The sequence below is a fragment of the Ciconia boyciana genome, chromosome 11 (assembly GCF_034638445.1).
Source record: "Ciconia boyciana chromosome 11, ASM3463844v1, whole genome shotgun sequence".
NCBI lineage: Eukaryota > Metazoa > Chordata > Aves > Ciconiiformes > Ciconiidae > Ciconia > Ciconia boyciana.
The window spans coordinates 7,796,861-7,811,663 of NC_132944.1; the positions used below are offsets into that span (position 1 = coordinate 7,796,861).

At 58.4% G+C, this 14,803-nt stretch overlaps 1 protein-coding gene across 2 annotated transcripts in view; it reads right to left on the reverse strand.

Moving 5' to 3' along the window:
* The window catches only part of TEX264 (testis expressed 264, ER-phagy receptor), a 45,992-nt gene extending 31,499 nt beyond the window's left edge, over positions 1-14,493 (reverse strand). The window contains exons 1-4 of one of the 2 annotated variants that reach the window (XM_072876104.1): positions 14,341-14,493; positions 11,219-11,286; positions 9,750-10,041; positions 2,878-3,099 (exon numbers count right to left, since the gene is read on the reverse strand). In XM_072876104.1, the coding sequence (XP_072732205.1) occupies positions 2,878-3,099; positions 9,750-10,028 (501 nt within the window). In that variant the 5' untranslated portion in view covers positions 10,029-10,041; positions 11,219-11,286; positions 14,341-14,493. Of the gene's footprint in view, positions 1-2,877; positions 3,100-9,749; positions 10,042-11,218; positions 11,287-12,366; positions 12,527-14,340 lie in introns of those variants that run through there. The other variant, XM_072876103.1, reaches the window with a different exon arrangement.
* Between the last annotated feature and the right edge of the window lie 310 nt (positions 14,494-14,803).

The following is a 14,803-nucleotide window of genomic DNA, read 5'->3' on the forward strand; positions in this document are numbered from 1 at the left end:
TGTTTATTTTTTTAATTATTGTTCTAAATTTTATTTTTAATCTTCCCTGTCCCTCCAAAGCAGCAGCAGACTGGGACACATGAAGCCCAGGCTGCTAAAAGCCGGCACTACTGCACCCGCACTGCTCGAGAAACCTGAGCCACAGGCATCCCCAGTAACTTCAGCGCGGCACCAGCGAGTCCAGAGGGAGCCATGCTCCCCCTCCATGTCCACCAGCCTTCAGCCTCGGGGGCCTGACGTCCCCAACACAGCCTCGGGGGACACTGCAGGAAGGGCACTGGAGGTCCACCTGCGGTGGGGCTTCCTCCAGCTCTGCCCCAGACTTCCCCACCACCTCTTGCAGTTCTGCTCCCTCCAGCCAGTCCCCAAACCCTCAGCTCCTTCTCCCCACACGTCCCCTCCAGTCCCCTTCTCCTCCTGTTCCCCTCCCCTATTTTTCAGCATCTCCAAAGCTTTCTCCACCCTCCCTCCCCACCTTCCACCCCTCTCCCTGCCTCCTCCACCTCCCTCTCCATCCCTTGCTCCCCCACACCTCCCTCCTATGACTAGGCAGCCATGCCATCCTCCTTCCATTTCAGCTAATTCCCTCTCTCCGCAGGAGTCAGCGTTTCATCTCTGCCGCTGAGCCCCCTTTCATGCCTCCTGGCTTTTGCCATCCCACCCCCTTTCTCTCTGCTGCCGCCGGGACAGGAGGGCAGCGGGGGGACCCGCACGCTCGGCAGGCCTGACCCCTGGCTCTCATTAACAGCGCCCTTCTCAAAGCGGGCACAGCGTGAAATAAATAAATAAAGCAAATCTCTGTCTCGCTGCTGTCTCGGGTTGCTTAAGGGAGCCGGGCGCCGGGGGTGGGATGAAGGATGCTATTTGGAGAAGCTGTCTCCATGGCAACCCCCATTCTCACCACCGAACGGGCACAGGTCACCTGTTTCCATGAAAGTTTCCCCCCTCCCTCCCCACCCCTCTGCCCCGGGAAGTGCCAGCACAGCCCCAGGGGCACAGGCGGTCCAGCTTGCGGGTGAAGCGGCAGGGATGCAGGAGAAGCGGCAGGGATGCAGGAGAAGCGGCAGGGATGCAGGAGAAGCGGCAGGGATGCAGGAGAAGCGGCAGGGATGCAGCTGGCGCAGCTGCAAACGGTCTCCGAAGTCCCCCACACCATGTCGGAGGAAGCCCGAGCATCCCCGCAGTGCAGTGTGCGGGGACCAGCAGCACCCACTCCCTTCTGCCCCACGCTGGCAAGGCAACCCCATCATCTCCCTGACTGCATCCTCATGGTCAGTCTAACGTGGGCAGGGGGGCCGCGCTCTGCTGCAGGACTTATGGATGGATGCAGGCATGCACCCTGACACACGTGCTGTTGGGACTGAGGCAGAGATCAAAGTGTGTCCCCTCCCTCCGCACGTGGCCCTGGGTGCTGCATTTCTGTACAATTTCAGTTATTTATTTTAATTTGAAATCGGTCGCTCCCATTAAACGCTGCCAGGTGCTCCCAGAACAACCCGTGGTTCCCTTTTTAGCTCTAACAACTCCATCTTTCATGCGACAGATGCGCTTGCCGGGACCTTTCCCCAAGTAAGGCAGCGTCAGCCCCGCGTCGCTGAGCACTCCCGCAGCCAACCTGATGCTCCCACCCGCGCCAGCCCCCTCTCTGCATACCCACGCGTCCGCCACAGGGCTGGCAGCAGTGCCCAATACCCGCCCCCCCAATCCCCCCCCCCCCAAAAAAAAACCAGCCGGCAGAGCTCCAGGAAAAGACAGAGAGGATGGAGCGAGAAGAGAACGGGGAACTGGTTCTGCTCTCCACCAGCTCTCCAGCACAGGGCGGGGGCACGAGCAGCGGCGGTCTCACCCACTACCAGCTTTAATGCATCTTCTGCCGGTACCAGCAGGCAGCTCCCTACGGCTGGGGTGGACAAGAGGGTCGACAAAGAGCCCCCCTGGGGTTGGCACCCGGGCAGCCATCCTGCGGCACAGTGCAGGCTGGAGGGATTCGCACGGTTCCCCCACAGGGCTGGGAGTTTCGCCAGGAAAAGCAAGTTTATAAATAGTGCGTTTCAACATGAACAAACGAAAGCGGCAGAACTCGACAGTCAGATAAGCCAGGGGCTGAGCACCAGCCCCTCCCCAGCATCCTCCCCCACCAGGAAGGACGGTCCCTTCCCTCCGTTGCCCAGCTGGCCAGAACCATCCTTGCTCTCTAGAAACCCAGATCCGGAGGTGTCTGTGTCAGATGTGCGGTTTGGGAACACCCTCGCCGCAGCTGGTCTGGCAGCCAGAGCAAGGCAGTAGAGTTGGCTTCAAAAAGACCAGAAGCAAGGGGTATGGCCACCTGCTCCACTCAGGGGCAAGGGCAAACACAGCCCACAGCAGCTGGCTGCCCAGCCAGGGCCAAGGGCCACAAATTTCAATGTATTGCTTGAAATACGGGCCACGGGCCAGAAAGTTTCTAACTTCTCCTCCCGCCCCTGCAGAAGACAGCAGGGTGGTGAGGCTGGCACTTGAAATAGAAGTTTCATGGCATGATGCGTTACACCGAAGGGGCACATACCTGCCAGATCCTAACAACAAGCAAGACACTCAAGGGGAAAACCAGCTTTTATCTCTGCATTAAGGAGAAGAGCAGCAAGTTGTCAGATAAGAACTTGCTTCTCGTAAACACAAAACAGCAGAAAAGATACCCCTGCACCTATGGAACGAATGGGAGGACATCCCTGCTGGGGAACTACCTGCCAGATTGCAAAAGGAGGAGATCTTGATGGTAGTGCCCAAGGGAAGACATCAAGAGATGACACGTCAGAGCAGCCCCATCAGCTGTCAGCAAGAGAAGCCTCTGACAGTCCACGGAACGCATGCGATGCTCTTCATGCCACATTTGCTTACCTTGATGTAGGTGTCAAGGGCTGGGTGGACACGGTTGACTGCTAGATGGATGGACAATGGCGTAGTGAACGGGAAGGTCGCCATGACCACGTGGCTGGGAGCAGGGAAGGAGAAGATCTTGAAGCCATACTTCTGGAACCGCTTGATCTGCTCTTCCGACGGCTTTGCATCTCCCTCACTCAGGATTCGGCCTATGGCGAAGCGGCACTTCTCCGGAGACACCTGATCGAGAGGGACAGACAGATGGCATCAGAAGGAGAGAGAGGCTTAAGGCCGGCCAAAACCTCAACCTGCTGAGCATGGAGGCAGGAGACCACCATGAACCAGGGTAAATGCAATGGCCTAGCATGATCAGGCACACCAAACCAGGTGCCTGCTCCTAACCAAGAGTGATCCAGGCCCAAACTGTCCATGCTCCTCCCAGCCTAAGTCACAGCCCAGTGGGGAAGGTACTGCTCCCCTCCTTGAAGGGCAGAGGGACTTGCAGCAGAGAAGAACTAAACCCCACCAGGCTGCTCACTCGCCCCAGGTGACAGCCACTGCAGAAACTGTCTCTCCTGACCCCCCCATCAGAGACCTGACTGTTGAGATGTGCTCACCGCCATCCCCATCTGCAGGACATCCCTGCGACTCTGGGAGGGACTAAAAACAGACGTCACCACAACCTGCCCAGCTTGCCTCCATCCCACCCCCAAGGAGGTCACCCTGCAGGGGTGTCTGCCCCCAGCAGGCACCTGGACACACGACACACCAGCACGGGCCACCAGCACTAAGCCGGAGAGAAATCCAGAGGCTGCTGGGTTCCTCCTAAGCGGGCACATCCAGTCCAGCACCGTTTTAGGGGTGGGGAAACTGAGGCACATAAGACTTGCATGCAGTCACCAAGCCGTTTGTAGCAACAGAAGAGAAACACATCCCCTCCCATCCTGGACCCCAACAACATGCAAAACATAAAACATGCTCTCTTTCCAGATTTGGGGATGCCTCCCGTTAAGACAGGAGGCTGCAGGGCTCCCAGCCCAGCAAGGGGGTGCTCAAGGCTCCGCTCCCAGCAGTGAAGGCCCATGGGACTCCGGCCATCTCCAAAGCTGACCCAGGCCACAGCTTTCATTTCTGGTTTTTAACAAAATCCCACCACTCGAGTTCACATTTACCCATGGCGCTAGGCAGGAACATGGCAGGGGGCAGGAGAGCCTAGCAACTCCACCCCGCTGACCCCAATACCACCTAAGGGCACAATGTGCCTTTCTACTGCTGAGATTGGAGCCCAGCTCCCTCCTTTAACTCCAGCCTTTGTCCCCAGCAGAGCTGCTGTCCTTTCCGCCCCCAAAGAGATGCTCGAAGAAGGAGCTGGCAGGCAGAGACAAGGCTCCTTCCCCCAGGGCACACTAGCCTAAAAAAGGAGCCCAGGAAGAATAGGAGGTACAGGAGGCACCAAGGAAGGGGGCACCATCTGAGCATTCCTGCTTCCCTGCCACCTGCTCTCAAGTCTGCTGGATAACGAGACGATGTGGCGGCCAGCAACCAGGAGTAGCAGATGCACAAGCCTGGCCACCTTCTGCCAACCTCTTCTGGTGTGGGCTGGAAAATCAAAGTCTCCAAACTCCCACCACACAAGGCGGCAAAACTCACCAGGACCTGCTAGGATGCCCGACAGTGGCAGCGAGACAGTCGGACACCCTGCAGGCGTCGGCATCACAAAGCTCTCACAGGGATGATGGGAGGCAGAGAGGGTGCACACAAGGCCAGCGTGTTACCATTTCCCATCCCCATGTGCCCGCCAAGAGGATCTCCGCTCTGCTCTCCCCAATCTCATCCCTAACTTTGCCTGTGCTAAAGCTCAGCAACGTCTCCTCCTGCAGCGTAACTACCCCACACCGCACTCCTCGCCCTCCCTTTCCCTTAAACACCGTTTAATGTTGCACAGCAGGACCATCCCAGAGGGGAAACACAAGCAGATGTAAATAGGAAGGAAGAAAACAGACTGTCAGAAGCAGCAGCAGCCATCAGGCTGGGGACTGGCGTGCCTACGGCTCGCTCTTGCCCTCCTGTGCTGCAAGAGGGAGCTGCAGACAGGGCTGTGCCGAGCATCGCTGCTTTGGGGCAGGGAGGGAGCAGCAGATCCACCCCAAAGACAGCAAGAGGCAGCAGTAAAAGGCATCTATGGGGAAAGGCCCAGATGAAGCAAGGAGATAAGGGAAATCTAGATAAAATTCCTTTAAACACACAATCACCATTTACATTCTGAGCAAAGACAGTTCACTCCCAGTCCCAGAGCAACTGATGGAAAGACCGAGCTGCCAGAACAGGCAGCACCGCTCAGGCCAGGTGCGTCTGCTTCCTCCCTTCTCCTTTTAACTTTCTTTTTCATAGCGTGCAGCCCCACAGGCACTTTCCCAAGGGCAGCAGCAAGGCAGATTTGCCTCCTCCCCCCTGGCAAAGGAAGGAAATACTCCAGTTAAAACCAGCCTTTCCCCAGTAAATTTGTCCTTTCGCGGTGAGCATGTGCTGATCAAAGCCTCTGCTCCCCCAAGTGCCCTGATAGAGAAGTTTTGGAAATTAGTAGTTAACCTATTTGGCAGTTTTGCCGATGGGAGCAAAACCCATTCCTGCACTCAGAGGGTGTTTTGGCCTCATCCATCCAATGCTTGGGCACAGGCTGGTCGCTGAGCACACAAGGACTGCAGGCAAAAGGCCCTAGCACATGCCTACAGCTAAATGTGAGCAGAAGCGCTTGGCTGGAGCTGAGCACAAACCCGCCCGCCACATCCAGTCCTTGCTGAGGAGTTATTTTTGTTCCTGCCAGAGGTGGGAGAAGGAGGGAGAAGTCCTCTGGGCTGCTAAATATTAAATAAAAAGGAAAAAGAAAAAAAAAAGGGCAAATTAATATTAATTTTGTCCATTAACACACATAAAACGTTGCTGGCAGTGGTTCGGCAGCACTCAGGGAGCATCCTTGTGTGAACGCCAGAGAGCCAGGAGCCAGCGGGGAGCCACAGCGATGACAGTGACAGTGGCCACCCCGAGGCCCGGCATGACCCTGAGGCAGCCCACATGCTCCAGGCCACGGGGCTCCCCCTGGCCCCACTCCCAGCTGAGAGCCAGCACACGGCCGCTGGTCTCCAGCTCTGGCATCCCCGTCCTCTCTCCTAGCAAGAGCCTCCTTTGGCCACGACTCCGCCAGCACAGCAAATGCCACAGTGGCACCTGACGGTCATCAGCCCTGTCCTGCTGCAGCACCAGGGCCACCAAACCCCCCAGGAGCCAGCAGCCGAGACCTGGGCTCAACGCGGCTGTTTGGCCAGAGCCCACCGGCGCTCAGCCAGGGACACCACGGGACACAGCGGGCAGAGAGCACGTTCTGCTGCCTGATGACAAAAGGTCTATTTTTGGTGACAAGTCAACATCCGCGGTGGGTGGCCAGCTCCAGGCAGACCAGCCTCTGCCAGAGGGTGCTTCACCGAGGTCAGGAGAGCACTGAGAATGAGGAGGAAGAGGAGGAGGTCATCTCTTCCTCCCAGGGGAAAGGCAGCCTAGGTGACCAATCTCACCCCGCTGGACCTCCAGGAACGAGGAGCCAGCAGCACACACTATCTCCCGTGCCATCATGGCTACAGCGGGTACAAGCACACAGGGGCACCCCACGGGACGCTGGGGTGCTCAGTGCCTGAGCCAGCATGCGAAGCACAAGCATTGCAGCCCCGCGCCAAGCAACCCACCCAAAACTGGTCCCTTCTTCACCTGCCTGGAGGCAAGGCAGCCCTCTGCCCATCCTGCCCAAGGACATCCTCACTCCCAGCACCCTGCCTGGCCTGGCCTGCCCATTGGTGAGATGTGGATCTCTGCGGGAACCAATTCAGGAGCCACAGATCAGCCCATGGAAGGTCCCACCAGCACCCTGGCTGCTCCGGCAGACCCAGGTCTGACAGTGTGCTCATGGGTGTCAGGTGAGAGGAGGCTCCTGCCACCGTGCAGAGCCCCAGGCACCACAGCTACATCCTGCATGGCCCCGCTGTACCCCAGCCACCACAGCACCAATGGAGGCAGGAGGCTTGGGCCGATGTCATGAGCAAAGGCAGCCCTTCCAGAGAAGGGCAAGTCTGGGGGGCTGCCTGCCAAGCCTTTGAGGGCACGTTAGGCTCCCATCACAAAAGCCAACTGCACGGCCTCCAGAGCTTGGGACACCTGGTCGCAGAGAGGCATTATAGGCTTTGTCGGTCCCCAAGAGCTTCCAGCACGCTCCAGGCTCACTCCACACACGTGCAGTGCCCAGAGCCTTCGCTGTGCCCATCCTGAGCACCACTTGTCCAGCAGGCTCCAAGAGGGAGGCAATTCCCCTGCCCAGCATCACCACCAGGATCTCCCAGCCTGACCCACAGACTTGGGGCCATGCACCCTCCAAAACATCTAGAGACCCACGTGAACTCACTATCATCCTTTGCGAGGGCCCCACCATGGATTGTAACTCCCCACAGTATCCCACCCTGTGCAAGGAGCTCCCCTCGCACACCAGCTGAAGGGACTTGCACCCCACGCCGGATCAGTGGCCAGTCCGTGGGCAAGCAAGTACAGACCCCTCAGCAGCGGGGGGAAAGAGGGCCTCCAGATCCAGAAGCATGCTCCAGTCCAGGCTGGGCACTAGCTGGGCCACCAGGCAGAGGTCCTGGTGAGCACTGACCACAGCAGGCCAAGAGCTGCCTCCATCCACTGAGCCCTGCATCAAAAGAAATCTCCCCCAGTCACCGACACCAAGACAGGCCTCCTTGGCCACCAGGCGCCATTCAGCCATGCTGGCAGAGAAGGTCTTCCCCTTCCGAGAGACCTGACTGCAAAAGGAGAATCAGCTGGCTTCCAAAACCCTGGATAGCCACTGGAGACCCAGAGACAAGGTTTGCAGCCCCACTGCGTGCTCTAAGCGCAGGGTGAGGGTAAAGGTGCAACAGCTGCAGGAAGAGGAGAAAAGAGACAGGACCAGAAAGAAGAGGCAGCTTCATCCTGCATGGGCAACCCAACTTTCCAGGGTCATGTACGAGCCACTCTTTCCCAGCCTCACCTGGTGCTGCCAGGGAAAGCACACCCCGTGCCAGCCACGGCAGGAGTCACCACAAATATCCTTATCAGTATCTGTGGGCCACAGCAGTACAAGCTTTCACTAGCCCACGCTTCAGCAGAGAGGCAAGGCATGGCACCCAAGCAGAAGAGATCTGCAGGACAACCACAGACATGTCCACATCGTGTCCCTAGAGCAGGGCAGCACCAAGCACAGACTTTGAGCCCTCCCGACAGCATCTATTGGAGCCCTCCCGACAGCATCTATTGCCCCGCTCCGCCCCCAGAGAGGCCAGGGGAAGAACCAGCAGCACCAGGGTTCTCAACTCCAGAAGAGGACCTCGACACAAAGACACAAATTAGTGGCAGGGGAATTGGCCACTCTGACCATGTGGGCCCTAGCACACCAGCCACTCCCCATGGCTCCCATCCCTCACCCACTCCAAACACAACACTTCTTGCAGACAAGTGTCCAAGTGTGTCTAGTCAAACCCTGCCTCTGCCAGGCTCATCCCTGGGGTGAAGTCCTCTTTGCCACCCTCCTTCCCAGGCCAGGAAGAGGCACTGCAGGGTGTCTCTTCTCTGCCTCCCATGATCCAGAAGCAAAAACTAGAAGGTAAAGGTAAGTCAGCTCATCACAGGATACAAAGACACAAGGTGGTTGAGCCCACCAAGCTCTGCTGAGCACAGTCAGCTCAGTGTTTTCTTGCCTCTGATATCTTCCTGCCACAGTGCTCCAAGAAGCCACTCAGCACAACATTTTCATAGCCAAGTTCCCTCTAAGCAGGTCCAACCCTTGGGAGCACTATCTTGCAAGCAACGAAACAGGGGCAGGTACTATGCGGCCCATGAGGGTTCCTAAAGCAGGGCCAGTCACCCCCAGAGCAGAAGCACTGGGCGAGAGCTATCAGCCCAAGCACAGTGCCCCGCGCCAGCCCCCAGCACACGTGCCCAAGCACACACACAGGGCTGCTGGCCACCCTGCTGTCCCTCCCCCCCCAGCATTCCTCCACGGTCACACTAGCTACTGCAGAATTACTGGGGAGCCAGGCTGTCTGCGACGGACAAATGCCCACATGCCGTTATCTGGCGACCCCAGTGCCACCGAGCATCAGCAGCCAGGCTCCTCACCCCCCAGCAAGTTCTGGTGCACTTTTGTTTGCTCCTTGTCCTGGACCATACCCGCAGGAGTACTTAGCTCTGGCCGGCAGCCGTCAGGCAGTGCACCTTCTGCTCACCTCTCAGCCTGAAGAGCATCATGGAGTAACTGTTTCATCAGACAGGAGCCCTCAGCACGCATCACCTGAGGCTTCAGTAAGAACTCTCAGGGGATGAAAGAACTACAGGGAACCTCAGAAACACATGAGAGCACTAGAAACAACACAAGGAGCATGGATGAGGACAGAGCAAGCTGAAGAGACCATCTGCTTTCAACCACAGAGCTGCAAGTCCAGAAGGAGCCTTGGCTGCACTTCCTGCAGCGAGGGGATCTGCCAAGGAATGCCTCACCTCGGGGTCGTGAACATTGGCCTCTGCTCCATAACCAGACCCATTATCCTCTTGATAACTTGTTCAGCAGGAGCTATCAGAAGATAGCAAGCTTTGCTCACCCAATGCCTAGTTAGGGTTATCCAAGAAACCATCTGCTTTCAGGTGTCCTTCCCCACAGAGCAACCTCTGCAGATCTGTGAGACCTTGTGAACCCCAGTGCTCATCCACAGAGGATGAGCTGCAAGTGCCTGAAATACAGTCAGGGATCATTCCGAGCCAGGAACCCAGGTGCTGACCACGAGAGCTTGTCAGCCCCACCAGGCACACCTTACCGTGTGAGGGTTGTCGTAGTAGACACCGATGGAACAGAGCTTTGAAGAGATGCTGCAGCCATCCGTGAAGAGCTGCCCGGATTCGCCATACGGGCCTACCCTGAACTTGTAGGCCAGCGTGATGTTGCTGACAGGCGGGGAGCCAGCACTCACAACCACCTCCGTGAAGAGCCCCGAGTAGACAACGAAACCGAAGACAGTCAGCAGCAGCAGCACGACCAGCGCCGCGATCAGCCCGAGGAGCACCCAGTCGGACATGATGGACGCTTGGTGCTCCATGCTTCCTGATGCCCTAGCAGCAAGAGGAGAGAAGAAAAAGGAGGGGAGTTAAGCTAGCACTTGGACAAGCAATCACTCTCAGAGCTATCTGCAGCAAAGCACATCCACTTCCAATTCCTCTTACGTGTGAAGCTTAAAGACAGTGGAAACCCGCCCGAAACCTCCTGTATATTAGTCCCATGTTGCATCAGCCTGTTTCAATTGGTCACCAGGTACAAATTATACTGCTCAGCACCTCTTGGGAATGAGGTGGTTATGGGGGGGGGACGGAGAAGCACTGTCCCCATCTCCCCAGAACCAGCCACACCGCTCACGTCCAGCCTTGCATCCAGGAGAGACCGAAAACCACCGCGGGAGCTTGCATCACCCAACAGATAGACAGCACTGCGCTAAGGATCAGGGGACCATAATCAAATAATTTCTCATTTATAGATACCAGACCCAACACTGTGACCAGGGCAGCCCCTTTGTCAAAAAGTCTAGAAGCCCAGGCCTTTAATGACCCAAATGAGGACCATGCCGGTTCAGAGCTGAGCCCTGCATCCAGATCCAAGCACCCAGAGAGGCTCAGAGGAAGCTGAAGACCCAGCTAGAAAAAGCATCCCCAACATGCTCACATGCAATGAATTACCGGTATTCCTTTTAGATGGCTTTTTTTTACCTAAAAGAGTTTTTATAACCCCAACCAAGGCTTCCTGTTTTGTTTGGCGTCCTTTCTCTCTCGCACTGACTGCAGGACACAGGAGTCTGGAAAACACCTCCTGCTCGTTTTCACCCACCAAGCGCAACCACTCTGGGGAGTTGCAACCCAAACCATTGCAGGAGAGTTGTTTGTGTTTTAGTCTCCCTTGAAACACAGCTCTGTCACAAGGACTGTCTGCAATGCTCCCCTGGGACATTCATAGGAGCCAGGTTTAAAAGCGAAGGTTGAAGTAAACAATTCACCTTTCCCTCTGTGTTATAAACAGACTTTGTCCAAAAAAGTTGTTCACAGCAGCTGCTGCTTGCTTGGTTTCATGGTGAGAGAAAAGCCACATCCTGGTAGGAACGGCAGGCAGCTCTGCTCTGCTCGGCCCCAGTGAGCAGGGGTGTAGCAAAACCAAGCCCTGCAGAGCCGGCACCACCGGCCACACTCTCGGTGCTGTGGCAGCGCCAGGCCGGGCACCGTCTCACACCATGGCCCTACTCACCTGAAAAAACAGCTCAGCCCAGAAACGGTTCACGACATCTGATCCACCGGGGTGAGGGATCTGTGGCGCTGCAGCAGGAAAAAATAATTATCATTGCTTCCTTTCTAACTCACGAGGCCGAAAGCAAAACAGAGTCACAGCAAAACACCCGAAAGGCATCCGGTCGCCTCGGACCTGCTCCCCAGAGGAGAGACGTCCCGAGGAGCACCTTCTCCTGCAGGACCCCAAAGGCCAAGATTTCTTCCCAGAACTCTGCGGGTAAAAACACGGGGACCAAGAAACACAGAGATTGGAAAGCAATGGCGAAGGAGGACGACATCCTGCAGCCGCCTCTGCTGGCGTGCCCCACCCCGGGCCGTCCCCGCTCCGCTCCCCTGGCTCCCCCGACACCTGAGCCGTGCCCGGTGCTGCTCCTGGGTGACCTCGGAGCCGAGCACTCCCAGACACACAGCTTGGCTAAAGCTATACATCCATCCTGATTCCCAGCAGTGCCTTGCCTCCTCCCTATAACCAGATTTATTACTTATAAGTCCCCCCTATAACACTGATTTATTACTTATAAATCACAGTTTTGGTGATTCTCCGTGAGCTGCCAGTCCAACACCCAGCCCGCGGGCCTGAAGACGGCCGACCCCAGAGAAGGGGGTATTTTTGGCTATTCTTCCCAGCTCCCGTGGCTCGTTCCCCGCCGGCGGCGGGCACAGTGGGTTTCCCACCTGCCCTCCTCACGGGCAGCGGGAGCAGAGCGTGCCCGGCCCGGAGGCCGTTCCCCCCCCGGTTCCCGCGTCCGGGCGGAGGGGAGGGTTTGACCCGAGCTGCCCCAACAAGTGCCGGCGGCGGGCGGCACCCGGCCTGCCTGCCAGGAGGCGCAGCTCTCGGCCCTGCCTGGCTGCAGGCAGGCGGCAGGCAGCACCCTCAGCGCCGGCTGCAACCCCCGCCACCGGCCTGGCCGCCGGAGCGGGGAGGGACCCGCCGACCCGCCGCCGGGCCCAGCCGGCGCTGCCCGGCTCCCAGCAGGCCGCGGCCTGAGGGGACCGGAGCGAAGCGGCGCTGGCCTGCGCGGCCCCCGCCGCCGCCGCCCCGCAGAGACCGCCCGCCCCGGTGACGGCCGGGGGGATCCCGGCGCCCCCCTCCTCTCCTCTCCTCACCCGGGGCTCGCCGGTGACGGCCGGGCCGGAGCGATCCCGGCGCCTCGCTCGCCCCGCCCCGCCCCGCTCGCGCGGGGCCGCCGGGCCCGCCCCGGCTCCGGCAGGCGGCGGCTGCGCGCGGGGGGAAGCACGGGGCGCGCGCGCGGCCGCCGGCAAGGGGCGGGGCCGGCGGGCGGGGCGGGGCGGGGGGCTGTGCCACTGGCGGAGGAAGAGGGGCGGGGCTTCCGGCGGGGGGCGGAGCTTCCTGCGGGGACAGGGGCGCCCCCAGCGGTTCGCTCTCCCCTGCTCGGGCAGCGGAAGCGGGAGCGCCCTGCCGAGGAGAGCGCCCCCTGGCGGGCGGGCGGCAGCAGGGCCCACCCCCGCCGAGCGGGTCCGGCGGCCGCGTCCCTCCCGGGCGGTGCGGCGGGGCCCGGCGGGGCCCGGCACAGCTCCCGGCTGCCTCCCGGCCCTTCTCAGGGCCTCCCTGCCACGCGTCACCCCCGGCCCTGCGGCCCACAGCCCAGGAGGCCCTCACTGCACCGCGCAGGAGGGCCGTGGGTGCAGGGCCTGCAGGCCCGGGGACCAGCTTGCCCCCGAGCCCCTGTGGTAAGGACGCCTCTCCCCTCACAGCCAGCTCTCCGTCCAAGATCCTGCTGGATGTGAACAATGGACGACGATGTTGCGTCCTCCAGTTCCCCTGCGGTGGGGCTGTGGCAGCTCGGCACGTGTCCCGGCTGAATGACCCCTGAGCTGCTGGCTCCGTAACAGCCGGAGCCTCCGGTTAATGAGCTCCTTCCCTCGGGCGCTGGACAAACAGGTGCCACCATGCTAGAGGACGCACCAGCGTCATAGCCCTGACCACAAGGCCTGGCCGGTCGGGGCAGTGGGCAGAGCTGCTCTTCAGTGCCAGGACCCTTCGTACCAAACCTAAAGAGGGTTTTGAGCAGCCGCTCACAGGTCGCTGCAGGCTGGGGCTGTTGCAACCTGGCAGAAACAGCTTGGCTTCTGCCCATGTTTGGGCTTTCCCATTGTCCAGCTGGAAGGAAAACCAGCGAGATAGCTCGGCAGACATGGACAGCACTAGCCAACAAGGGGGAGCACCAGGAAAGAAAGAATTAGACATTTGTTTCATTCAAGGGTTTGGGGGCTTTGGCCAGATGTTTTTGGCTTGTTTGTCCTTCCCTCAGCCCGATGCAGGTTTGGGGCTCTCCCCACCAGCGGCCAGGAGCCTGACTGCTTTCTATTCCATCAGCTGGGCTTTATCACCCGGAGGGGAACCACATTAACTAGTTGCTGAAGACCCACAAAGCTTCAGCCAGCACAGGAGCTGGTCAGGAGCACCATCATCTTGCACGCCCCTCACCGCCCCAAGCTCTGATGTGCTTGGACAACTTGGGTCATAAGGCGGCTTCACAGCCCTCTCCCACCTCATGATACCTTTGGGAGCATGCCCTGTCCTGCAGCTCCCCAGCAGAGCACGCAGCACCACGGAGCACCGGTGCTCAGCCTGCAGCCTTTGCCGCTTCTCAGAGAACTCCTCAGGTCCCCATTTCTTTTCAAGGAATGGGACCAAGCACAGTACCTGAGAGGAGCAAGCAGTCTTCCCCACCTCCTGCTCCGCCTTCAAGAGAGACATGCTAGAAGGGCCCAGACATAATTCCCATCCTCCTTTTTTTCCCCCTGTATAAAAGCAACCTTCACACCTCTCTCTTTACACCAAGCTTTCTCCAGACTCTTCAACCCTCTTAGTAGTGAAAGTTTGCTCTCCGCTGGTACACCCCATAACCTGCCCGCCCGAGCCACCTCCAGATGCAGCAACAAGAAGCAGTGGAGTTTGCTGCTGTCTCTCCTGCTGTGGTTTCACATCCATTTCCCATACGTCCCAACCCCCTTCACGAGGCCTGTTTGCAGAGGCGGTTCCAGGCACTGCTTTTCACCGATGTGAAGCTGAAGAGCTTATTTATGAACAGTAGTTTGAAATACTGTAATACTTGCCTTTCTGCAGCAGCTTCCTAGTGAGGATCTCAAGGCTTTCTGTAAAGTAGAATTAGTTAAATCTCAGAGGCCCTCCTTGTATTTGGCGTTACAGGTCTCTTGCAGCTGGAAGAAAATATTTCAGCTTGGTTACGTGTCTCGCCTGGAGCCATGCAGTGAATCACTGGCAGGAAGAGGAACAGAACTCAAAAGCCCTTTAACTGCCAGCTCTGGCTATCAGACGCTTCTCTTTCCTCCAGCCTTGGAGTTATTTAAGTCAGCACACATTTAATACTTAACACACGTTTTCCCATTACAACAGCAAACACTAAAATTTGTGTCTCATTTAACAGCTTCATGCCTTCACTCTGAAACAGTACATCAAGAAGAGCTGAGGCAGAAGGATGTAAAACATGCGCTCTCTGGCAGGCTCCCCTGTCGTCCTCACCCGCTCAGCACTGCTCAGCCGCATCGCACACCCACC